We start from the raw sequence: 24,286 nt of genomic DNA, 5'->3' as shown, positions 1-24,286 counted from the left end.
GCAGTCTTTATTTACCATGAGCCTCCTCAGGAACCTTCTGAACTGTAAGGCAAGAAGTGAGCAATTTAAGGATAAATGTAGAAACCATGCCCCATGCCAGAAGTGTATTCTTGGCAGTAAATATATATTGTTACATTAAGACAAGTCTCTCCTGATTGAAATAGCCTGGGCTGCGATGGAACAACATCTGAACCGTTTCCCAATAATCACTATTTTTCGTGCCTCCATGCCTCCATTCCAAAAATATTCACGTTGCCTTCTGCCATGATGATGGAAGCAGAGGTGCATGGTGAAACCCTTTTTAAAGACAGCTGTCCACTGCTTACCTGCTCCCTGTTTCAGGAGTTCGACCATCGGATCAGTAGGAGTGGCGAGTTCCAGCGCCTCTTCATTTGGGTCTGTGCATGCCAAGATACAGAATAACTCAGACCAATGCTGTCAGAAAATATTCATAAGTACAATCTAAAAGAGAAAGGGTGACGCTGACCTTTGGTGGGGATCATGAGCTTACAGGGCAGAGCCAGCGGGGTCATGGAGTGTTGGTACACCAGAGCAGAGAGACAGCCTGCAAACACAGAGTCTCTGATGAGAGGGATCACTTTGATTTGACATGATAACACACAGGACTGGATGATGGGCTCACCAAAGTAGGGCTCGTTGGGACAGCCCTTCAGACGCACACCTTTAGGGCTCGTCTCGATCAGGAAGTGCCTCACCAGCTCGTTGGTCAAGTCACCAACTGAAGACATATTCAGACAAGCTTTGGAACTGATGTCCTTTCTTTCTTTAAAAAATGGTCAACGTATTTTGTCCCCTCTTCTATACGCACCCATAAATGTATCTGGAAGATGAATTAAAAACATTTGAATAAGACTTTTTAAGACTCCCACACTGATCTCTACCTTTCTTGTTCTGCTGGATGGTGGGCGGGGGGCAGGCCACCTTCATGGCCAGTCCGTAGGCTCCTCTGAAGGAATGGCTGTCCCTGATGACGAAGGCCCCCGGCTCCCTGTCCTTCAACACATTGATGGCTGGAAGGAGGAGAGAGGGGACGAACAAGGAGGGAAAAACAAGGACATGATGACTATTGTTATTTCCTCTCCCTCACTTGGAGATGGATGAATTGGTAGCGGCTGTAGTTTGGGATCCCTCACCTTGCTCTCTGGTGATGTCCGGCTTGTACCAGTACTTGGACGTGTCCTGCACAAACTTGACGTTCATCTTAATGTCCGGATAACCATCTGTTTGGAGACAGGGGAACGATAAGTGGAGAGGACACAAACATCCTGTGAGGCAGTAAACTCCTGTAAGCTCATGTCCAGCTCACCGTATATGGACTTGGGGACGTCGGGCAGTGTGTGCGTGCCGGACAGGTTTGGTGTGCTGCCCCCGCTGGCCGGCGTCAGGTTCTTGTGGTCCGTCCTCTCTGCGTCCCCGCTGGACATGTGCCTCTTCTCCGGCAGCTGGGGGGAGACGGGGAAGGCGGGGGTGGAGGGGGGTTGGGCGCTCCCCTGACGGGAGGCAGCACCCAGCTCGTCGGGCGTGCTGTGCCCGCTCCCCGCCATGCGCCGCCCCATCAGGGGACTGGGGGGCACCCCGCCGCCTACTGTTTTAGGGCTTCGGCCAATTAGAGGGCTGGAGGGGACGGCTGGAGTGGGGTGTCGGGCCAGCGAGGGGCTGCCCTGACCCAGGCGTCTCTGCAGGGCGGGGCTGGGCGGCGTGTTGGTGGCCACAGTGCGGTGCAGCGTGTTGGGGCTCCCGGGGACCGTGTGGACCCCCATAACGCTGACCTGGGAGCCCTCAGGGGACGCGGGTCTGTTGGAGTAGGAGGGGGAGGGATGAGCGGCGCCATCGGAAGAACCAACCCTCCTTCTAAAGACAAAAAAGACATCATTATTATTTGCATCTTTATTACGCTACATTTGATTTAGCTTTTTCCAAAAAGGGAATAAATCAATTAATATCCTGATTATTTCCCAGAATAACCAATTCATTGTTTTGTCAATAAGACGTACAACATTTGTGCAAAATGTAAGTCCAAGGGGATCCAAGGTGGTCTTTAAAACTGCACTTAATGATATAGAAAAGAAGAACGTAATCATATTTAAAGACTTTAAAAAGAATTACACTTCGAAAACGACCTTTAATTGATTATCACAATAGCGGGGGAATATTTATCTGCTGGTCTGCTAATAGTTGCAGCTCTTGTCTGTTTTAAGGGTCGACAGCATCACAACCAATCAATACGCTGACTACCGTCTGACTATTGATTATTTCATTTGTTGCAAAAAAGGTTTATATCATGTTTATTTTTATTTTCTTCACAATTTGAGTTTCAAAGGTGCTCCACTTTAGCACAATGACACCCGCGTGCATGATAAAGTGACACAGAGTGTGACTGCACTCACCCATCAGCGCTGTGGATGGGACTGCAGGAGGAGAGAGGAACGTTAAACCCTCTGGACTCCCCGAAATTGCGATTATCTGAAGAATACAAAGCATCGGAAACACACATAGTAAGTGTCAGCTTAGCGTCTCATTCAACATGTGGTCCAGAAAAGAGAATCTGAGGAAACCTGGGGTGCAGAAGTGAAAAGAAAGCATTTTGCTTGCAGTGTAAACAACAAAGGAAGTGTGTGGAGGTCAGGAGCTGGTGCAGCAATGCCCTTACCTTGATCTCCATCATTAGAATCAGTGTCTGACAGCGAGAAAAAGCAAGAGAAGAAGAGATGTGTGGAAGAGGAGGAGACAAGGAGGACACGTGAGCGAAAAGCCAGAACTGCAGAGCTCATTTAGTGGAACCACCTGCAGGTGCAGTACCACCTTGGAGCAGCAGGTGGCAGCAGAAGCAACAATCACTGTTAGACTGCAGAGCTACAGGATGACATAATGCAGAGATCCTGCACAGAGCACTATCACAAGGTACACAGTGTTTTATTGCACTTTGAGGCTGGTAAACTAATGTTATCGTCTGTCTGACACTATGAACTACTCTGTATGAGCAAATAAGGGTTATAATAATTCATTACATTTGTGTTTTTAAGTCCGCCACATCATTTAGTTTAATTTGGTTATGAGAGTGTGTTTGCTCGGTTTGGTTAGTTTTCAGGTGTTGTTTGATTTCAATATTTAGATTTAGGAAGTTGTGTTGTCTTTCGCTTCCAAACTAGGAAATAAACAGTTTCTTTGCATTGGATCTACAAATGATTTGAGATAACGCTCATTACGTAAATCCACAGCTGTGATTAACTGTGAAATGTTGAAAAGGTAATACTGTTTCATTTTCTTTTTTCTTGAAGGATGTCTTAATTTTGGTTTAGGACAGCATTTTTAAATACTCTATTGAAGCATTATTATTTTTACCCTGAATAAACTTCGTGCACGTACCATCAAACACAATGTCTTAGTGGTTTTGAACATCACATATGCCTGAATTGAGTTAGTATCTTTGGATTTTCCACAAGAACTATGACATCTGCATGAGAGACAGAACATGAATAAGTAATATTTAATAACTGACCTGATCCACCGTGGTGGTGAGGCTTCAGGCCCAGCGCTGACAGAGGAGTCTTAGTCAAACCTGGAGGAGAGCGAGCTGCAGGGAGGACGAGAGGAGAAAGGAATATTACAACAAAGCAGACACACCACGATGGCAGTGGGATGAGAAGTGTACACAGAAGCCATGCAAGGATGAAACACAACTACCTTAAGGAATGAAAAACAGTTCTGAGATATAAAGCAGGAATTAAAAACAAAATCAGGTACAAATTCAAAACAACATGTAAAAATAAGCGCTTTACAAACATATTCAAAGTAAAGGTGTTTACTTTTTTATACGCTCATCAAAATCTGAATGATTTGACATGAAAGATGTCAGATATCAGCGTCACCAATAATCCGAAATCTTTTTCAGTGATCTTTTTCCGGAAAAGTACAGGTATGAAGTCATGTGAAGTTTGGCAGATTAAAAGCATGCTGTCATTAAAACATGATTTGGTCCAGGTTAGATTGTGGACGGATGAGTCAACAACACTGGATTGAGGTTGAGGATGAGGTCGATGTTGCCATGCGTGGCGGGGAAGATTTACTTCCAAAACAAGATGTCAGAAAATGTCTCAGGTGCCAGAGAGGAATCTCACTTTGTGTTCCATCGAATAGACATCAATTCTTTTGGAAATTCTTCTTTTTCAGGAATGCTTTACTCACTAAAGAACCCAGATCAATATCGCGACAGGGATTTGGGATATTTGCTCACTTAAAGGGACAGTTCTGATGTTTTTTAATGGGGATGTATGAGGTACTATCCATAGTCAGTGTATTATCCTTTATGTTTTGCTGAAGTTTGCTTAGCATCTTGGCTAAAGCTTTTGTCTGTTTCTCCAAACTTGTGGTGATTAAACGCCCGTCTACAGAGGTAAAACACTGGCTCTGTTTAAGTACCTCATAGTACCCCCTTTAAACAGCCGAACTATCCCTTTAAGGTGGCATGGAGAGTGTTAGATATGAACCACAGAGAAGATTCTTACTGCAACAGCTGTGTATGTTCAGGACTGACTGCAGGAGGGGGGGGGGGGCTGGTTAAACAAAAGTATCCTAACAATCCGTCAGAAAAAAAGTGGTTTGTAAATAAGTTTCATTGTGTGTGAATTTCATAGGAACATTTGTTTTGTTTTTTAAAGGACATGTAAATGAGAAATCATGAAACGTGACATCCTATTTCTAAATATCTGGAGTGTAAACATTTTAAATATGCAGAAGAAGGGAGGAAAGAAGGATACGTCCTGTTCTCTTTACATAAGGACACTTAATTTGCCTCCTGAGGGAAAAATCAAAGTCAATCTACATCTCGTGTCCTTCACAAATACGATTTGCACACACCTGCTCTGTGCTGTGCTTCTCTGTCAAGTCATGCGGGGCTTCATGTTTCCTGAAGCAAATTCATCATTTGTTTAACAGTGTTGCCAAATATGCAATGTAATGTAAATGCTGGCTTTATAAACTAATATCATGTTCATAATAATACACCTAATATCACGCAGATAATGCAGGGCCAACTTTTGCTCGTTTTTGTACAGTTCTTTCAATTTATTGGCCTAAAGTTTAAAGTATATTCCTATTGAAATATTGTAATGTCAATGGCAAAAACATCTCCCGACTCCGGCCTTCACTCTCCGACTCTGTGGCAGAAACACTCGCCTTCATCACGTCCCGATTGGACTACTGCAATGAGGTCCTCTCCGGGGTTCCCAGCAAAACCCAGGAGAGGCTCCAGCATGTCCAGAACTCTGCCGCCAGAGTTCTCACCCGAACCGAACCATGGCAGCACATCACCCCCCACCCTCATCCACCTTCACTGGCTCGCTCCTCAGTACCTATCAGACCTCCTCCATCCCTACACCCCTTCACGGAGTCTGCGGTCCTCGGACACGGGCCTTCTCTCTATTCTCTATAATTTAAAACATATAATAATTGAAATTTTCCTTGTGTGGGAAAAATACTTCTGGACTTTGAAATGTTTTTTTGATTCTCATATCTGTGCTATTTAAAAAAAATATCAAAGAAATCAGAGGAGGTTTGGAGCTATATCGCTTCAAAACTAGGAGTGAGCAGCTGTGTGCTCTCATTAAAACACGTGAGGACCGAAGGAGAGGGCCCGCCTTATGCAAAACAAAAAAGGGTCACATCTTCAGCAAATACATTTTTTAAACCGTTCTGCGCCTCAGTGTGCTGTCACTCCTTCTCTAACACGAGACAGTGATGGATCGAACCTTCATCTTTGCTCTGCTCCTGCTGAGCTTGTCTGCAACTCTCTGCAAGTACGTCTACATCCAACAGCAAAAAACGTGGAATGAAGCTCTGGACTATTGCCGGCAGTTTCACACAGACCTGGCTCCTGTCAGCAGCAATCATGACAACAACCGCCTTATGAAGCTTGCAAATTACTCCTCTGACTTCAAGTGGATCGGACTGAAAAGGGATCCTATAAACGCTGGGAAATGGACGTGGTCCGGAGGTGCGGCGGTGTCCAAATTTTTCTGGGCTCAGGGTCAGCCTGACCATGTCTCTCAAACCCATGGCTTAATTTCTAACTACCAGTGGCACGATATAGCAGCAGACAAAAAATTGTACTTCTTCTGCTACAGAGTGGTGGTGGTGCGGGAGAGGAAGACTTGGCAGGAGGCTTTGGAATACTGCAGGGAGCATCACAGGGACCTGGCGAGCATTACCTCGGACACAGAGATGTTGCTGATCCAGAGGGAGCTACAGAAGCATGGAAGTACGGAACGAGTGTGGACAGGTTTGCGTTTCTTCCCCGGAGGATGGCTGTGGGTCGACAAGAAGAAGCTAAGTTACCAGGCCTGGGGTCAAGAGGGCCAACCCGAGTGTCCTGAAGTGAAGCTGCACTGTGCGGCCCTACAGGGGACGACATTTTCCCTCCATGCCTCAGCTGGGACAGTGCACACTAATGGTACAGGGAGTTATGGGGTAAATATTGCTGCAGATGTCAAAGAAGGTGTGTGGGCGGCTCTTGACTGTGCAGAGAGTCTTCATTTTATTTGCTACTGAGCGTATAAGCTGGAAATGTATATGTGGTACTGTTAGAAATATTTCTGAGTTTAGTAGTTCATTTCTTTGGCTTAAACTTATTCTTTTGGCTACTTATGTTAAGAAGTTTCTGAAAGAGTTAATGATTTAGCATTTTTTGTGTGTTTTTGTGCCTTTTTTGAATCATTTAGTTTTTATTTTGAACTGTGCAACTTAACTACAATTATATAAAACATAATTAAATAATGAGTTCAATAAAACAAATTTAAAATGCTGTCCTTTCCTGCTTTTTCAAAAACATTTTCTCACCATTTCGACTTAAAGAAAGTAATACAGATCAATTTAAGAGAGGATTTGAGAGTGCCCCGAGTCTGCAGGCAGGGTGAACCTACACAAGTTGAAGTAAGGAGTCTGTGGCGACACGGGGAAGCTGGGGGTCTGGGGGGAATTCTCACCACCACCTCTGAAGGTGGGACTGTTGGCGAACCCTTCCGCATTGTCGTCCTCAAACGCCTCCCGGTAGCTGTGCATGTGACCCTGGAAGAGGTGCAGAGGGGACAAACACACAGATCGATATGACGATATGGAAATTGCACTGGCACTTCCTCTGAATCACATCATCACCACTAAATGCTGACCTCTCTGGGTCTTCCCCCCGGGTTGAGGGTCAGATTGTGGGTGAAATCCGGTGAATCCACCATCGACGTGTTGTCATGGCTGCTCTGGTACTGTCCCTCACTGGTGGTCCGACGCCGACCCTTCTCCTGAGTCACTTCTGGGGTCATTCCTCTGGAGCGAACCCCTAAAACGCCACAAAATATTATCCATGTGGAACTCTCCTCGGTACATTTTGAAAGCAGCTCTTTTATATTGCTTGTGCACCACCCTGGGGTTATTTTCTGAGAAGATTAACTATGATAAATAACCCGCTTTTATCATGAGAGCCAGACAGAGAAAAGGAATATGGGAAGTCAAGAAGTGAAGGGAATACAAAAAGCAGAGGATAAGGAGAAAAATTGCAGAAATGATTTAAAAAAAGTCAGGAAAGATTCCACAAATGCAAAAAAAAAAAAAGGAAATAAATGAAAAGCGAGGGAAAGTGGACAAACCAGAGAAGGAAAAGGAGCGATGGCGGTCAGATTCTTGCGATGTCATGCTATCACTGATGCCCCGAATACGAGCGTTGTACTCTGTTCCCAGGGAGGGAGGGAGGTCAGGGTGGTGGATGGAGGGCAGGAGGTGGAGGAAAAAGGCGGAGGAGGAAGGTGAGAGAGGTGCAGAGGTGGGAGCAAATGGTGGGAAGGGTTGTCCATACAGCAGAGAGATGGATTGAACAGAAAAGGGGGGAAAATATCAGAACAGGAATGGATCTAATGAAAGTGAGGAGAAAATCAAACGATATGCCAATGAGATGACAACTTGTTTATTATCCAATTAAGTGTTACTGCTGCAAGGTGGAATGGTTTTTATACGTCTATATGGTTCATAATGATATCATAAATGGTTAAAAAAAGGATGAATCTACACCTTTCCTCCACTGGGAGGCGCCTGAGAGCATCCACATGGTTTCACCTGAATGTAGATATGGATGTAGACCATGCATGAGAGCTGGATCTTCTCTAAACTCTTGGCTATTCTCACTCTCATTCCATCTCCACTCTCACCAGCGCTGGTTTATTTCAGCTGTAGAGCTAATTTTGCGACTACAGGTCATTCCTCTGGTACGGCGACCCATGACGAAACTGCTGAAAGCTGCATGGTGCTGGACACTAAAGATGCCTCCAGTTGAAGCTGGAACAAGTTGCCTATTAACAGCAGATTACAATATGATAAAAGCCTACTCATTTACTCCTCTCCATTTTTTCAATCATATTGGCAGAAAACCTGACCTGAACCCGCCTAAGATATGCAGCGTAAATGAACTTCATGTCTTCATTAGTTTATCCTTCTCCTTCGAGACAATAGCCCTAAGCCTTACCAGCGATGCGTTGGGCAACCAGGCCCTCCAGGTTAAGCGTCTCCTCTTCTGCCTCTTGTTCTCTCGGCAAGGATGAAGAAGACGTATCCTTGGGCTGGGGGGTGATTGTAGGGAGAGGAGAGGAAGAGGCACTGTAGCCTGGATAAGGAGACGAGCCCCGCAGGTCTGGGGAGTGGGAAACCCCTCCCCCTGTGTGGGAGTTCACAGGCTTAACTGGAACCTGCTGGTTAAAATTAGAGGAGGGATCTGATGGGTATTGGTGGGCTGCTTGGCGTGTGTGGAGGTAGGGCTCTGGGGTGTGCGTTGGGGTGATGTTTTGGTGTTGATAGCCAGCGTTGGACCTCTGGGGAGAGTATACTGGAGACTCCATCACTGGGCTCTGGTTGGGCAACGCTGAGACTCTCCCAGGTGACCGCTGAGGCTGATGGAAGTTGCTGTTGACAGACCCCGAGTTGTTGTAACCATGGATAGCAGAGTCCGCCTGGTATGACGGTCTTGCAAGGGTCTGTGAGAAAGGTGCCTGGGATGAATTGAGGCTGTTCTCCCCAGGAGGAGCACTCTGGGACTTGGACATGTGGGAGTTGATTGGGTCCAGGTCGAGCATGAGCATGTTGAGCGCCTCGATGGACTGCTCGATGTCCCGCTGCGAGGCGGAGGTGGGGAAATGGGGCAGGCTATGGGTTGACTGAAGAGGGGGGCCAAATGGATCATCTGGGAGGCTATACTGGTGCCAGGTGTTGAGACCTCTTTGAACAGCCTCCCGGCTGCTGGTGCTCCTCTCCGGGGCCCTGGGCATCAGTTTGGGGTTGGTCTCAGGGCTGCAGGCAGGCTGATTCCCAAATGACTGTGATCGGTACATCCCGCCTCCATTTTGGTAGTTGTTGTATCCCCCCTGTGGCGATGCAGAGTCCACAGACCTCTCTTGCATCGCCGTGGGCGTTCGTGCTCCATGCACAGGCATCTCGCTCAACTTTTCCCCAAGAACAACTCTCTCAAGGTAGGGTCCGTCGTTTGGCCTACTGCTGGGCGTCTGTGATTGGTAGTAGAGGTCAGCCGGTGTGGCGTGGCCCTCTAGAGACGAGAGTGTGCCTAAGCTGTCCACGCTGTTTCCCTCTTGGCTATTGGGAAGCTCGTCGTCTAGAATATCTGTCTCACGTTCCTCTGTTGAAGGGGCGCCAACAAGCCTGGTGTGGCCCCCGTTCACATGCACCTGCGCTGGGACCAAGTGTCGGACACCACCTCCTGGACTGGTGGACGTGGACAGGTAGGCTTGTCGCTGGTGAGTTGTAGCTTCGAGACCGCTCAGAAGCTGGTCGAGCTCTCTTTTTTCCTGCGGACTGAGCGGCGGGTGGGTCGCTGTTGGGTTGGTGGGGTTTACGGCGCCCTGTAAGGACTGGCTGTGCTCATCAGTACGATCAGTCTTGACGGAGGCGGTAGAGTTGCCTGAGTCGCTGCTCACGGAGAGGGTGTGGTCAACAGTGGGAAGGGAGGCGTGGCCTGTCACTGGTATGGTTTGGTCAGTGGTTTGGAGAGGATGGCTGGGGTTTTGTAACGGGTTCTCAACATTGGTCAAGGGGTTTTCATGGACTGGGAGGCCATTGATGGTGACAACTCCCTCCAGGGAGTCTTTCTTGCGGACCCGGGCATATAGACTTCCATCAAGTGGACCTTGGGTGTGAACAACATCTGAAAGAGACGTATACTGAAGTCATTAAAGAAGTTCCATGTTTTTATGCAGGTCCAACCATACACAGAATTGAAAAGTAGAAAAAAAGGGACACAGTTTGTCTTTTTTGAACTGCATGATGATTCTGATGAAAACAAAACTTGCTCGAGGTGATTTCAACCATCTTGTCTTCACACACAAAAATGTTTCATTGGCTCAACCTACATTAGCATGGACTTGCATAACACCAGAAGCACAGTGAACCCCCTCTGCACCCATCTTTTTTGCCTCTCAGGTTCAGCATGTAGCGCAGCCACCAGCAACACAGCCCCTCCGGCTCTATTAATAGCAAATTTGCAGGGCTCAAGCGACTGTCACGTTGCGTCAGAGCAGGCCCGCATGGTCTGACGTGAACCGGGGCGACTCCTGTCCAACACACTCAAACAGCTGGTCTTTGCGAGCCAAACAGAAGAGCAGCAGTGCCAGTTTGAAAGCCCAGAGGATGAGCTGTCTTCAAGTTGATTTCTGGCTGCTGAATCATGCTGGTAATGTCATACTTATTGCTTACAACTAAATTCTGTCTAAAGACATTGGCATACTTTTAGACAGTCTTTAAGCTTCTACAGTAAGTGCCATGCGATCTCTCAAAAGCCACGTTATTAGTCTGAAATAAGGTTCAAATTGTTTTGGAAAGTTATCGCTGCTTCTTGGCAACAGTGAATACGAATATGGAGGAAATTCACTATTTTTTTCTAGTATCTGAAAGTATTTTGTAATTAATTCTCACATATGTTATTTAAAAGTCTGTGTTGAAATGTTGTAAGGAAGAGCTTTGAAAAACACTTCAAATATAAGCCTCATTTGTGGCCCATGAACACACAAACAGAGGTATGGTACAATACTGTATTTCACACAGAATATGTACTTTAATTATAGGCCAGGGAACCTTAAAAATAATATACTTGCTCCCATAAAACGCAAAAATCACACATGAAAAAGTTCATCCTGTGGTGAAACTTATACACACAAAGGAAAGCAAGACACCAATCCTCGCTTCCCAAATCTAGATTACATTTGCAAAGCGAAACAAGACATATACATGACCGCGGATGGCTCATATGTGCGGTATTCCAATTTCGGCGACCCCCGCAAGCAGATGGTTAATCGCTTGGGCTGCTGCTATTTCAAAACCCATGTCAACAACAACTTATAGTCAGAGTAGCAACAACAACCAAAGGGCAGGCGAGGAAGTTGTAAACACAATTTGTTCCTGTGGTTGTTTTTACTGATGACATGATGATTAACATTATGAGAGGAAGTGGAATGGTGCACATTTTATTTGGAGCTGTGTTTAATTTGGTGTGACCACAATGTATTACAAAGTCTTATCGTCAACAAGACAAGACGGAAATATAGTTTGAATAAATAACTATATATATATTTTTTGATATTTTTGTTTTTGCCAGGAATAATGAATTCAATTCTGGATCTAAATTATTATTATTTTTAAATATATATTTATTACGGGACTTCTATTTTTGAAACGCCTGGTATCATAATTACATCACATCAACGTATGGAAACTTCCTCTCTTACCTGAACTTTAGGTCAACCCTCAGAACCCTCAAGAAAGGATGAAATATTCCTGTTTCTCTTCCAATTACATCAAGAAAAGAAAGACACTTTTTAGTCCACACTGTCCTGTCCGGTAGCCTCTCAGTGACTGAACATTCTCCTCCTGAGCTTCTTCTCTTACTCTCCCTGTCCTCTCTGATTCATGTCCTCTCATCACCCAACATGTGCTTTACTGGAGTGAGGCGGGGCCGTAGCGCTGGAGCTGCCGAAAGGGGTGAGCTGGCACTCTGGGATGATCTGTGGCTGTTCCCGGCAGCGGGGGAGGGACTCCACCACCGCCGCCACAGCCACCACCTCCCAACTGCCTTTGAAGCAACATCATTTTAAGTAAACTACATCTCCCACTACCACCTGTTTGACTGCAGCACCCCTGCCTGGTGAGGTAATTAGAGGGGATCCCCTCACTCACCGTAACCCTTGTCGGACTTCCAGCCTTTCTACGGAAAGATCTTTCACTGCATTGAACACATCCTTAAAGACTAAATTGGTTTACCTTTCAAGTACTCAGGATCTGATTATTAACAGCATTTCAAGATTTTTTAGAGAACTTGGTTTACATTTTCCACCAGCTGAGCGCTGACTGTCTTTGACTCTTTTGTTTCTCGCCCTTACTTGCAACGAAATAGGGAATTCCCTTTTTAGAGGCTCATAAAAGATGATCTTTGAGTGCTTTGTGGCGAAACACACAGCTAAAGTCATTTTTTTCCAGCTACTGGTTAACCCCTCCCGAGGTCATATCAGGGGAGACGGTTATATGCCATGTCACGGCTCATTGAGGGGAGAAAGGAGCAAACCCAAATTGTTTTCTTTTTGGTGAGAGGCTTAAGATGCTGGTGCGGTATCGCCGTTATTGCCTGTTGTTGGGGATGTTGCCACTGAACAACTAACTTAACTGACCCAAAGGCGTCGAACGAGCTGCTCTTCCGAATCCAATCAACCAGTATTTGCACATTGAGGTGTACGAAGAGTAAAACATCACCATAAACTATCTTTCCGAGCAATCATTTGCAAAAAATGACGTTTAACTAAGAAAAATCAAAATCAAAATGGTTGACATTTTGTGCCAACAGGACTCAGTGGAGGCAGACACTTCACAGGAGCGACTCACAGGTCAAGTAGAAATGTTTCCAGAGTCTCATCTCTAACACTTTCCTCATTATTTGCTCTTGCTCACACTCGTGTCCAGTGCGCACACATTTTTTGTTTGCGGCCGCAGAGGTGACTAGAGTTAAAATAGTTCGCCCTTCAACGCAGACTCCATTGAATTATGACCACTGGGATCCAGGTATAAACCAAGCATGACGACATAACAAAACCATCTGATGACCCTGCGTCGCTTGCTGTACAGAACACGGATAGCTTGAGATCTGAATAGCCTAGCATTAATTCCACCGGCACAATCAACTACCTCTCCATCTGAATAGAACAAATACCTTTCTTCTGTTGTCAATAAATAGCTGCAGCAGACCCCAAATTAGATCGGTTGAGTCACCAAGGCTTGGCTAGCACTAATACCTTAGGACTTGTTTCCTACTATGGTTTACAAGTGTAGCATTCTCTCTGCCCTTCTCACCAGTTTTCATTTACATATTTCATGACATTTAAATAAGGTTCATGGAGTATTTCCAAACTTAAGGATAAAACTGAATGTTAATGTGGCATCTTAATTGGCCCGTTTGTCAATTTGGCACTATATCGGTCACTCGCACAATCCCACACCTGTCCATTCCCTATATTCTCTCGTGCGACAGGTGCTAACCTCTCCTGTGTGAGGCGCATACAGTGCTGCACACACCCACACACACACACCCACTGCACCTGCCTCTTGGCTGTATTCTCTTAAGTGTTCGCTTGAGTGTCTCATTGCCACACCGCAGCCTTGGAGGCCATTAAAAAGCCATTAAAACATCTGTGGCCAATGGTTTATTATAAATAGACAATATGCTACACAACTACTGTTATTGCTGTATCAAATGCACCAGCTGGGATGTTGATAATATACATAGTTAGTACATTTGAGATTAACACGCCCATGGTGATTGAGGCGACCCATTTGTCATCGCACCTATAAAGCAATAAGAGCATGAGTGTGTGAGCCATTTTGGTCCTGGCAGTGTGGCTAAATGTGATTCATGCACACACATTACTTCCTAGTTCTTGGTGCGTAAAGCTGGGCTACTTTAGCACCAATCTTAGAACCCATTGGCTTTGGTCTGACTTAGATAAACCTTTTGGGCAAGGGACGTATACCCAGACCAAGGATTTCTTTTTTCTGTGTGAGCTTCATATAGTTCACAGTCAGAGTAGCCAATTAGGACAAAAAAAAAAGGGAGTTAAGAGACGACGCTTATGACCGGATTGTTTCCCAAGTCATTTGTTTACACGCTACACTTACCTCCGGTGATCATACTTGCCTTTTAAACATATCTATTTATTTCATTCAGCTGGTTTTAATACCTATCACTGAATCCAAAGGTCCTAAATAAGTCATGTTGATTAATTGATAGTTGTTAGTTTCCAGTACAGAGGTTTCTCAGTGCTCCGTGTTAGGGCCACTTCTGTTTCCCCATACTTTAATATTTGTAGTCATTTTATGTTGAGCATGTTGTATAGTAAAGTAACTTCTAGTAACTAGCACCTATTGATCTAATCGAGTCTAAATGAAAAACAAAAGATCCACCACCAACTATTTTAAAATGTGCTTGGGTGTTTCCCTCCTTTAGGATTTTCTCATTAGCTGCTCTAGACATTTTCCGGGGATGATGGAAACTTAAATATGGGCTTTACACTCTGAAATGGGACACGATGACCTTATAAAAGGACCAAACCCTTTTTTGCAAAACGCAGACACCTATAAATATAGAAGCACACCTAACATTTACATGCATTATTAAAAGAGGCCATGGTGGCTGTCTGACCCTCTAAGGAAAGAGGTCCGCAATCTTAGCTTTACTGGCTATGGTGTTCGATTACATACTGCATATGCTTTAAATGCTAATGTTTACTCACATGCGTGCAGGCAACTACTGTAAGAGCTATTTATAGTGGGAAGTTGCCTTGTGGAAGAGAAAGGACTCTTTGGGTCTATGGGTGAGGAGGAAACTGGGAGGTGCGTGTGAGCCAGTAAAACTGGGAGGATAGGAAAAGTAAAGAAGCATGAAAGGGGGGACAATATGATAGAGTTTAAAAGAGACAGAAACAATGCTACACGCTAACTTCAAAAAGCAGGAGGAGAGTGTGAACTGCACAAAAAGCCTTTAAAGGAAATCTATTGGAGTCAAAGACTTCTGAGGATAGTAATTTTTAGTAAGCAGTTGGTATGCATCTTAATTATTAGTAACATTTAATTGCCATTTTCATTTGTGGCTACACTTTGACTCAGACAAACTCATTTTTAGTAAGTGCCAGAAAAGATTAAATAGCCTAAGATGGATTTTTTTTCCCCAGTCAGGCATGTACAGTACTTTCCCAAACACACAAGGTGTTGTCATCGAGCCACCGAGTATCTCTCAGCAGTATGTTTACAACTTTCATATCGCAGTGACGACGGCAAGTCTGCATGCCAACAGTGGGTGACTGGGTTTGACTGACGACTGAATGAGATGTCCTTAAAGAAAGTATCTCCTTCAAGAATTCCACGCAACGGGGTGAATAAATATACAAGTCTGGCTTTTTCAAGAAAGAAATAAAAGGGGTAATTGAACTTATTGATTGCAAGGCTTGTTTTGGGCTGCAAGTGAATCAGATCACAAGACAGAAGGAGCTCCACCGATCGAGGTGAGGTTTGACAGTCCATCAGGGTAAAAGGTGTCATGGTTGGTGTATCAGTGACTGGCACAAGGAAAACTGTCCCGGTTTTATATTTGCCAAGTCTGCCTCTCAGTCATCTATCACCGAGTGTCCAGCTGTCACCGTTTGAGGTAATGTGACGTGACGGAATCAGAGTCTGTCTCCACGATTGCTTTTCAGGGGTGATGTCATCCATCCGCCTGTCTGTCTATGAGTGACTGTCATAAAACACTCTCTGCCTGGCTGTCTCTATATCTGACAAACAGCTGCACTGCACATGTGATGCATGCAGCAGCTCTTTGCAACAGATCCAGCTGCAGATTGGGATTTGGAAGCCAAATCAACCCCTAACGAAAGTTGAAATGTAAAAACGTCGCTAATGTCGCGTGGTATATTAGTGATAATAAACCAAAATCATCATCAATGAGGAAGAAGCATCCATGTTTGCATTTACTGCATTTTTTAAACCAACTGTCAGTTACTTTGCATCATTTTAAAAGGACGATGAAGAGGAGGAGTTGAATGGAAGAGGATGAAGCAGATGTGAGGAAAGGTAAAGAAGGCTGATAATAGGGCTGATGATAGGACAATGGAATATGGAGAAGAAGGGGAAAAAGAATGAGGAGAGGGGCAGGGAAAGGAGAAGAAGCAGGATCAAATAAAAGCTACATGAAGGAAGAAAAGAGGGTGATGAAAAAAAAGTGAAATTGCACATGGAAAAGAAAAGGTTAGGGATGGATTAAAGGGGGGAAATAAAGCAGAATAACTAAATGGGTAACTGCAGAGACACACAAGGTGGTTTCAGACAGTACCACTTTTATAACTTTTCCTTCATTTCTAGAAAATTCAACCCGGCACCTTTTAACCGAAGCCTCTCAAAATGGGTCAAGTTAGCATCTTTGCACAAGAACTTAATCATATAGCCAGAGTAATGTTTCCTCAGACATAAAAAGAGGACCAAAAGGACGGCGTCAGGGTTTTTTTTTGCTGGCCTGCCTGTCTGCCTCTGTACGTCTGACTGTCCCCTGACTGGCGGGTTGGTTTCCTGTGCATCTGTCCGTCCATCTGTCTTTTACTCGGGAGGATCAGTAGCTGTCATAAAAGTGCATCTGCCTGCTGTCTACCTCCATGTAGGTCTGTCATCTCTGTCTGTTTGAGAGCTTTGGGGTGCCGTGTTTATACATACTGTAAGCACGGCACTTAAGGGATACACTATCAATCTGTGGCATTTGGATTAATACACCCGCATTGATAACCTTTGTGGATTACCTTTAAGTAAAGTTAAACAAAGCAACAAAACCAAGACTTTCCAAACTAATTTCTCTTCTAATTTTGGAAAAGAGACACTATTAAAGTGTACAAATGAAGTTAGCTCAATCCACATGGTGACATTCAAATATGAAAAGGACAAGTGGGACACAGACGCTAGGAGACATCTATGCAGACAGTAGGAGAAAGGAGGCATTAACGGATGAGGAGTGGCTCAGCAGGGGGTTCTACAGCAGGGATTTGAACCTGCTGCTGCAGCTCACCGTGCTGTCAGCAAGAGGTTGAGTACAAGCATTATGTGCTCATGCAAGACACACACAGAGCGCTTTAAAGTGCCTCGCTTGGTGGCCACTTTCAGTGTTCATGGGTTTGACTCTAAGCGACTCTAAGGTGCAATAAACGTCTTTTTTTATGCATGTGGCAAAAAGTGACACACATATCTTTATGGCAAGCCGCGTTACTGAAAGTCAGTTATGATGTTTAGGGTAAAAGATAATAAAAATAATGACACATCCTACATCCTACATCCTGTTTTAGCATGTTTAAAGACTTTCGATCCTGTTTAAGTCTTAGTTTTAGTGTTCTACGATTAAAACCACTTTTGCAGCAACCAAGAATAAAAACATGTATAAAACAGTATTGAAAATACATACAGTACAGACAAATACACGTACACCGTGAACAACATGTATCCTACATCTCATCTCCAGTCTCTCTGCAGCTCACATGTTACCAAACCAAGCTGCCTAATAGTTTTGGTGCACCCAAATTGCAGCTCGCTCATAAAATGTTCCACACACAAATTGCTCGCTCCATGACTCACTCTATACCATATCGGAGCCAAACACACAGGATGTAACTGCGTTGACATGGAAACGCAATAAACAGACAAACACACTCTTATATCTGCAGACCGAAGGAAACAAAAGCTGTCTTCTTGTCATTTTGTCTCCGTGTGAGAAGATGGGTAAAAACCTGCAGGATTCCACAGAGAAACACACAGCAGTGTTTGACTGTGTAACAAGCAATAACACATTTGAGGTTCAAATTGTTAGAAAAAAGCGAACCCTTGTATTTACAGTTCTACTCACCAACCAACGCTGGTCAGCTGCGTCTGTCTCTGCTCAATTTCACTTCGTTCCTTATTCTCTCCTTCATTCAAACTCCAGCCCTGTACACAAAAACTTACTTGGCAAATCTTCAAAAGTCTGGTGTTTCTCTGCTTCTCTCTGCCTCTCTGCGCCCGTCTCTCTATCTCCGTCTCTGACTCTGTCTCTATCCAGCTATTCCAGACATGTTTCAGGGCTCGGCCCCAGCCAAATATGGGACGAGGGCGGTAAACAAGGAAGACAGGCTGTGCTGTCACTGGGCCCTCTGCCCTACTGTACACCCTACACACACTGGAACACACACACGTATTCTCCTGTGGCGAGACGTTATGTTTAGTGGTTATTTTCCTATTTCAGAACTCAGGGGATCCTTTTATTCCTAGAACACCTTTGACAGTAATTTGATGTGGCGCTGAGTACTTTTGTTACTTTTGGTCAAATTAGGAATGCAGGAAACATCAACTCGAATCACCAAAGCTGGGGCGTGATGCAGACCATTTCAATTATGGAAGGGTAAACAAATCAATTAATGTATTTTGAATGACTTGCACAAAGTACAACATGGGCAAATATTACCTTTTGGTTAACGACGAGGGCTAGGTTTGATCGATTTGGAGTTAAATCAGTACTCCTATAGGCTGAATCCACAATCCATTTTGTAATACTTTGCACCCGCAACAAAATGTTCTCTGATTTAATTTCTATATAATACCAAACAATGTTTTTGGGCCTTGGTTAAAACCAAAAACGGCCGCCAATGGTTCCGTCCATTCATTAGATTTCTTGCTTTTCTGAGCTTTAGATGTTTTGTGATATAAAGCTTTAGAAGTTCTGCAAATGATGCGACAGTGGCAATGTTTTTCTGAAGTTAAAATGATTCATATTACATTTTTAAGAAGCAAATTTGCCGGAAGCAGTGCCTTCGCTCTATGGCCCAAAGGGCGGCCTTCTGACTGGTCTGACCCTCGGGTCGACAGCTGCCACCACACCGCGGTGCTATTAGTGGAGCAAAGGCAAGCCGACAAACACAAGGTGCACTGCACACACTCTTAACATACCACATAAAAAACTGCAGAACACCCACACAAACGTACAAACATTTAAAGGCATACACAGACCCTACTAACACAAACAGCTGGACTAATACAGCACTGTTGCACGCACACTTCACGACCCCCCAAATACCTTCCGTTGAAGTACACTAAAGACGCCGCTCCTCACGTTCCCCATGAGCATGTACATCAGTATGAAATTCACACAACTCTAAGCTGCATAATCCCACCGACCCTTTAAAGACACCCATCTTTCGTTGAGTCCTCTCAAATGGATTTCAAAGGTCGCGGGGTTTAAAAATGGCGTCGGGATGAGTGCAGAGCCCCAGATGCATTCAGACATCAACGCCTGAGGATGAAACGTCCGTTTAACGCCCGGACAAATAAGCAAGTCTGGATTCTCCAAATGATATCCGATGAGTGATAACTGTCCACTGTGTAAAAATAGGCCATTATGTCAAGTCAATGTTATGCGTGTGGCATCAGGGTGTGCGGCCACTTGGGTTTGTTTACTCAAATGTATATTAACTGCTATTTTCCCAATGGTGCAATGACTTTTTCCAACAACAAACCAGAAAGGCAAGGTCTTTTTCTCTCATTATTCAAACGCAAGTTCGCCTAAACAGGTCAATTACCTGCATTTCAAAGCCTCAAAGGGTCTACAATTGTCTCAAATGAAATGTATTAGATCTTAAACAAAGCTCTACTAATGTGTCAACAGTAAATAACCAATGGGGAAGTCCAAATTCAAACAGGCTTGGATGGAGATTTCTTTACAAGATGGTTGAAGAGAGAAGAGGGGTCCTATGAACCTCTGATGCTGCCTTTGTATGAAGACGTTAAAACTGGAGACAATAAGAACCAAAGCGTAGGCGTAACTTGACATGTGAAAAACATCGAGCCACAGTGAGAAGTTGGAAGAGACGGCCAACATATCTTGATATCGTTTGGTGGCATTCTGTGTTTCTGCCGGTGGCTGGAGTCAAAGAGAACGCCGGACAGCGTCTGGATCTCAAGATCGTCCTTAAAAGCTGTTCCACAAAACCAAGGATGATATCAGTAAGCTGTATTGATTCAGACAAAACAGTCAAGTGCAGGGCGGAGCAGCTGAGTAGGGATATGTCACACGTCCTTTATATGCCTCATAGTGAGACTGCCAAATACATAGAGCAGGGGTGTCCAAACCTTTTTCACCGAGGGCCACATACAGAAAAATACACGGAGAGCTGGACCACTGATAGAGGGGAATATCGCCCCATAAGTTAAGTTACAAGTTAGCAAAACAAATCAAACGTAGGCGAATAATGCGCGATCATTTCAAATGGTTTAAGGAAAAAACAGCCCGTCTCTCTTTAGGGTTTCATTTATTCTGTTGGCAGCTCATTCCTTAAAACAGAAGCCTCAGATTGCTGATAATAAGAGTAAATATGAAGGTTCAATTTGAAGCTGGTTATGGAAATAAATTATTGGGCTTTTTTTTTTCTATCAACTCAGATTTGTTAGAAAATGTTTTACGTTCTAAATGACTGAATTTATTTGAAATTGGGCTCATTAATATATGTGAAGTACAATATAAGACAAGCAAAAGTTTAATTTGTGGGCCACATTCCATTATACTTTCAGAATTTGCTGAGGGCCGATTCAAAATGGCCTGCGGGCCGCATTTGGCCCCCGGGCCGTTGTTTGGACACCCCTGACATAGAGTATCATTTCATGTCATTGCAAAGTCTTATATCTAACATCTTTACTGCAATTGTGTTACATTTCCATTTGGGTCCGGGCAATGTCATTGCTACATCTTCCAATACAAGCAGGATATACTCCATTCCCGCACCTTTCAACTGTGCTCCTGCACCAGCTCCCTCCGAACGATCCCATTCTCACGTCCAAAGCTGCAATTAGATAAATGAATAAACTGGCCGAGAGGTTTTTTTTTTTCTTCTGCTGAGTGCATCAGAACCAAGCCACCCATTCAATTAGGATCAAACTTGCAGTGCTTGGCCATTCCCACTGACCTTCCTGCAACACAGCAATTACCGCAACGGTTCTCTGGGGATGTTCATAAAAATGAAATGGGTCTTTGTGAAGCCGTAAAAAAAAAAAATCACATATATAAAAGTGGATGCAGCGCTGCAACGGCTGCCAACTACTGACTCAACTCAAGTGTGAGTACACCCGCCTGTTTCTTAGATTAACAGCAATAAGCATAAATCTCATCATCACGGATTGCCAGTTATGTTAACGGGCAACCCTCAGGATAACACTTCTGACAAACTCTAGGCCCAGGCATTGAAATTCAGGTAATACTGAAACTAAATTAAGAATTCATTTGAATTGAAACCAGTTTGCGTTTATGGGGTGATTTTGATGAATGAACAAGAGGGGGAAATCAAATTATCACAACGTTGAAAAGGTATGCAAATGGTGGTTATCATAATGTGTGTGATTATGAATCATGTCGGGGAACAGAGTGGTTCAGCTGTGAGAGTACACAAAGTGTAAATCAGCCCTAACCCTAACGCTGATTATTGGATATGTTTCTCGTTATTTTGTTCAGAATAAAGTATATTCAATTTGGATAATTTCTGATCATATTAATGTGTGAAGAAATTCACGCTCAATGGTGGCCGAGTCGTTCCTTTATGCCATATTTGGGGTATTTGGTATTTCTTGCACTGATACTCCAATGGATGACTGACTCGTTAGGAGGGGGGCACATGATACAGGCTGACCAAATTTCAAATTCCTGCAGCAAAAGCCAGGAGTGAATGGAAGTTTGGATTCATGTGGGACTTGCCGGTGGTGTGTCAGGTTACACCCTCCCCCTGGGAAGTGGGCAGCAGCCACCGGCAAGGCGACTGACGCCCCCCTATTTCTGCAGCGGCTATTTAAAGGACTAATTGACAGACCAGGGGGGAGGAGGGTGGGGGAGAGCTCAAAGAAGTGTTTAGAGGTGGAGAGGAGTAGAAAGACACAGATGGATCTTGTCTTCAGTAGAGTGCAGAGTGCATCAACACCACATATTTGTACGTGTGTGTGTGCGTGTGTGTTGTGTGTGTGTGTGTGTGTGTGTGTGTGTGTGTGTGTGTGTGTGTGTGTGTGTGTGTGTGTGGACATACCGTGCTCTCCGTCCACAGTCTCCTCACAGCGTTGGCTGAAGCTCTCGTATGAGTCCCAGCGGATCAGAGGATCCTGGGTGTTGTAGTCCACAGAAACGCTTGGCCCGTTCTCCAGGTGTCCTAGGCCTGAGGAACATATGGCATGATGGGTAATGGAGTACTCACACGATTAAAAATGAAAACACTTTCCAATATCTTTAAGAACAGCTGTGTCAGAAAGCTATCCAACACATCACGTCGGATAACTTATGGTACGTTCTACACCATTTCCCCCTTCTGTCAGGTGGAATGGATTACCTCGGATTTTTTCTGGTCCATATGAGAAAACAAACTCCACCTTCCCATACTCTGGGAACCTCTCATCTGCATAGAGACACAGTATAAAAATAATATTTTTAAAACAAAGGACACAAACACACACAACACTGCATGACGATAAAAGCAAAATACACACAAAAAATAAAGAAAACATGGACAGATATTTTTAAATTTAGAATTCATAACTTCATTAAAACAAATGGATCACAGAGACATATTCAACAGGGCAATCTATCTGCTGTCTTCATTCATTTTATTAATACATCATAATGCAGAGGTGCCTTCACCACCAGAGGACCCTTTAAAGGGCCCAAAAATGTTCAAAAAAATACACATTTTCTTCCATTTAGTGCAATTATTAATAGAGATTTTGGGCGATTGTTGGATCTTAGCGTGGTCGGCCTTCTCTCAGATATTATTTAACTCACACCGAAACAATCCACAAAGAAATGTAGCACAAAATGTAAGAGGAAACGTATTGTTTTGTATTTAATGTTCTGTGATTGACATTTGATCACACACACACACACACACTAACATACACACTAGTACTGTAAATTCACACCCACCCGAAGAGCCGTTACCTTTGAAGGTCTCGTCCAGCTCGTTCTTCCCGAACACCACCCCCAGGTCGTGGATGGCGCAGGTGTGGAACTGCACCCTGAACATCACGTCTCTGGTGGAGTTCCTGAACCTCTTGTGGTAACACTTCAACTACGGTGGGTAAGATAGAAAAAAGATCAATCCATGATTCAACTGAACAATCAGTACTGTCATGGGAGTATAAATAATGGAACCGTACCAAGATGTCTCCCTTCAGAAGCAGGCCGGGTTCAATAGTGATGCAGATACTGGTGTTGCTGTCTCCTTGCACATTGCTGTAGTGGAAACATTAATAATGTCAGGTTAAATAAACGGGACGATAAAGTCATCCATTCAAACTACACTGAAGCGGAATGAAGGTTTCCGTACTATATTCCTGACGTATACACTGGTTGCATTGCCTGGTAGATCTTCAGGAACGGACGGCAGCCTGTGAAGCGAAACAAACAAGGCCATTAAAGCATTTCAGAGACAAAGAAACAGTAGGTCCTCTCTGTGTGCGCAGCGGCAGATACTCGCCTCCTTTGGCCTCAAAGTTGGGTATGCCGTGCATGATGACGTGATGCAGGAACAGGGGCTTGTTGTTGATTTTGATGTGTCCGGAAAGAAGGCCGTTGAAGTATTGCACATACCTGCAGATAAAGAAAAACAAGAAACGTCCCTAAAGTCAGAGCTGTGTATGACTTCCACAATATATAACAAGTGTTCTTAGATCACACCTGGCTAGGAAAACACACCAAATCCAAGCATTGAGGTCTCATCCTGTGTGTCTAAATACAGTGTATTAGTATCAATGATATTGCTTTGTTATTTTGGTCCCTACCTGAAAGCCCTGCAGGTGAATCCCACTCTGACTATAAAAGCAGCTGTACACGCTGCGGGAAATGTCAGAGTGAATCGGTGTGTACAGAGGCCAGCCGGGGTCGGTTGAGTTAGTGTGGTCTGGTTGTTAATGATGATAATGATGATGGTACCGAACGCCACCTTGACCGTGGGGTCCCCCCCCCCCCCCGCTCCTTGGGCTGTCAGTGGCCAGATGGTTTAGCCTCGCAGAAATTCAATTAAACAGAGCGGGGATGCCAGGAGAGCAGAGCTGGGTGTGTGTGTGTGTTTTTTATAATCAATGAATGATTGTTTACCCTTAGCAAACAAGGAAGTAAAAATAGACGGAGGGAAGTCCCAAATTGAGCTAAGCAGGAAAT

At 44.3% G+C, this 24,286-nt stretch overlaps 1 protein-coding gene across 17 annotated transcripts in view; it reads right to left on the bottom strand.

The window, feature by feature from the left end:
* tns1a (tensin 1a) overlaps positions 1-24,286 on the bottom strand; it is a 73,019-nt gene that overhangs the window by 4,198 nt on the left and 44,535 nt on the right. For 7 of the 17 annotated variants that reach the window (XM_063877691.1, XM_063877686.1, XM_063877690.1 and 4 more), the window contains 20 exons: positions 23,604-23,716; positions 23,454-23,514; positions 23,284-23,359; positions 23,051-23,195; positions 22,461-22,526; positions 22,164-22,289; positions 8,525-10,210; positions 7,656-7,736; positions 7,185-7,348; positions 6,939-7,083; positions 3,521-3,595; positions 2,672-2,698; positions 2,409-2,484; positions 1,328-1,872; positions 1,155-1,241; positions 903-1,031; positions 644-739; positions 488-565; positions 327-398; positions 16-42 (listed from right to left, as the gene is read on the bottom strand). In XM_063877691.1, coding sequence (XP_063733761.1) covers positions 16-42; positions 327-398; positions 488-565; positions 644-739; positions 903-1,031; positions 1,155-1,241; positions 1,328-1,872; positions 2,409-2,484; positions 2,672-2,698; positions 3,521-3,595; positions 6,939-7,083; positions 7,185-7,348; positions 7,656-7,736; positions 8,525-10,210; positions 22,164-22,289; positions 22,461-22,526; positions 23,051-23,195; positions 23,284-23,359; positions 23,454-23,514; positions 23,604-23,716 — 3,875 coding nt within the window. The remainder of the gene's footprint in view (positions 1-15; positions 43-326; positions 399-487; positions 566-643; positions 740-902; positions 1,032-1,154; positions 1,242-1,327; positions 1,873-2,408; positions 2,485-2,671; positions 2,699-3,520; positions 3,596-6,938; positions 7,084-7,184; positions 7,349-7,655; positions 7,737-8,524; positions 10,211-22,163; positions 22,290-22,460; positions 22,527-23,050; positions 23,196-23,283; positions 23,360-23,453; positions 23,515-23,603; positions 23,717-24,286) is intronic. The other 10 variants (XM_063877700.1, XM_063877693.1, XM_063877692.1 and 7 more) reach the window with 9 other exon arrangements.

The sequence above is a fragment of the Eleginops maclovinus genome, chromosome 24 (genome assembly GCF_036324505.1).
Source record: "Eleginops maclovinus isolate JMC-PN-2008 ecotype Puerto Natales chromosome 24, JC_Emac_rtc_rv5, whole genome shotgun sequence".
Classification (NCBI taxonomy): Eukaryota; Metazoa; Chordata; class Actinopteri; order Perciformes; family Eleginopidae; genus Eleginops; species Eleginops maclovinus.
The sequence above is the reverse complement of the archived record's forward strand: the minus strand, read 5'-3'. Positions and strand labels throughout refer to the sequence as shown.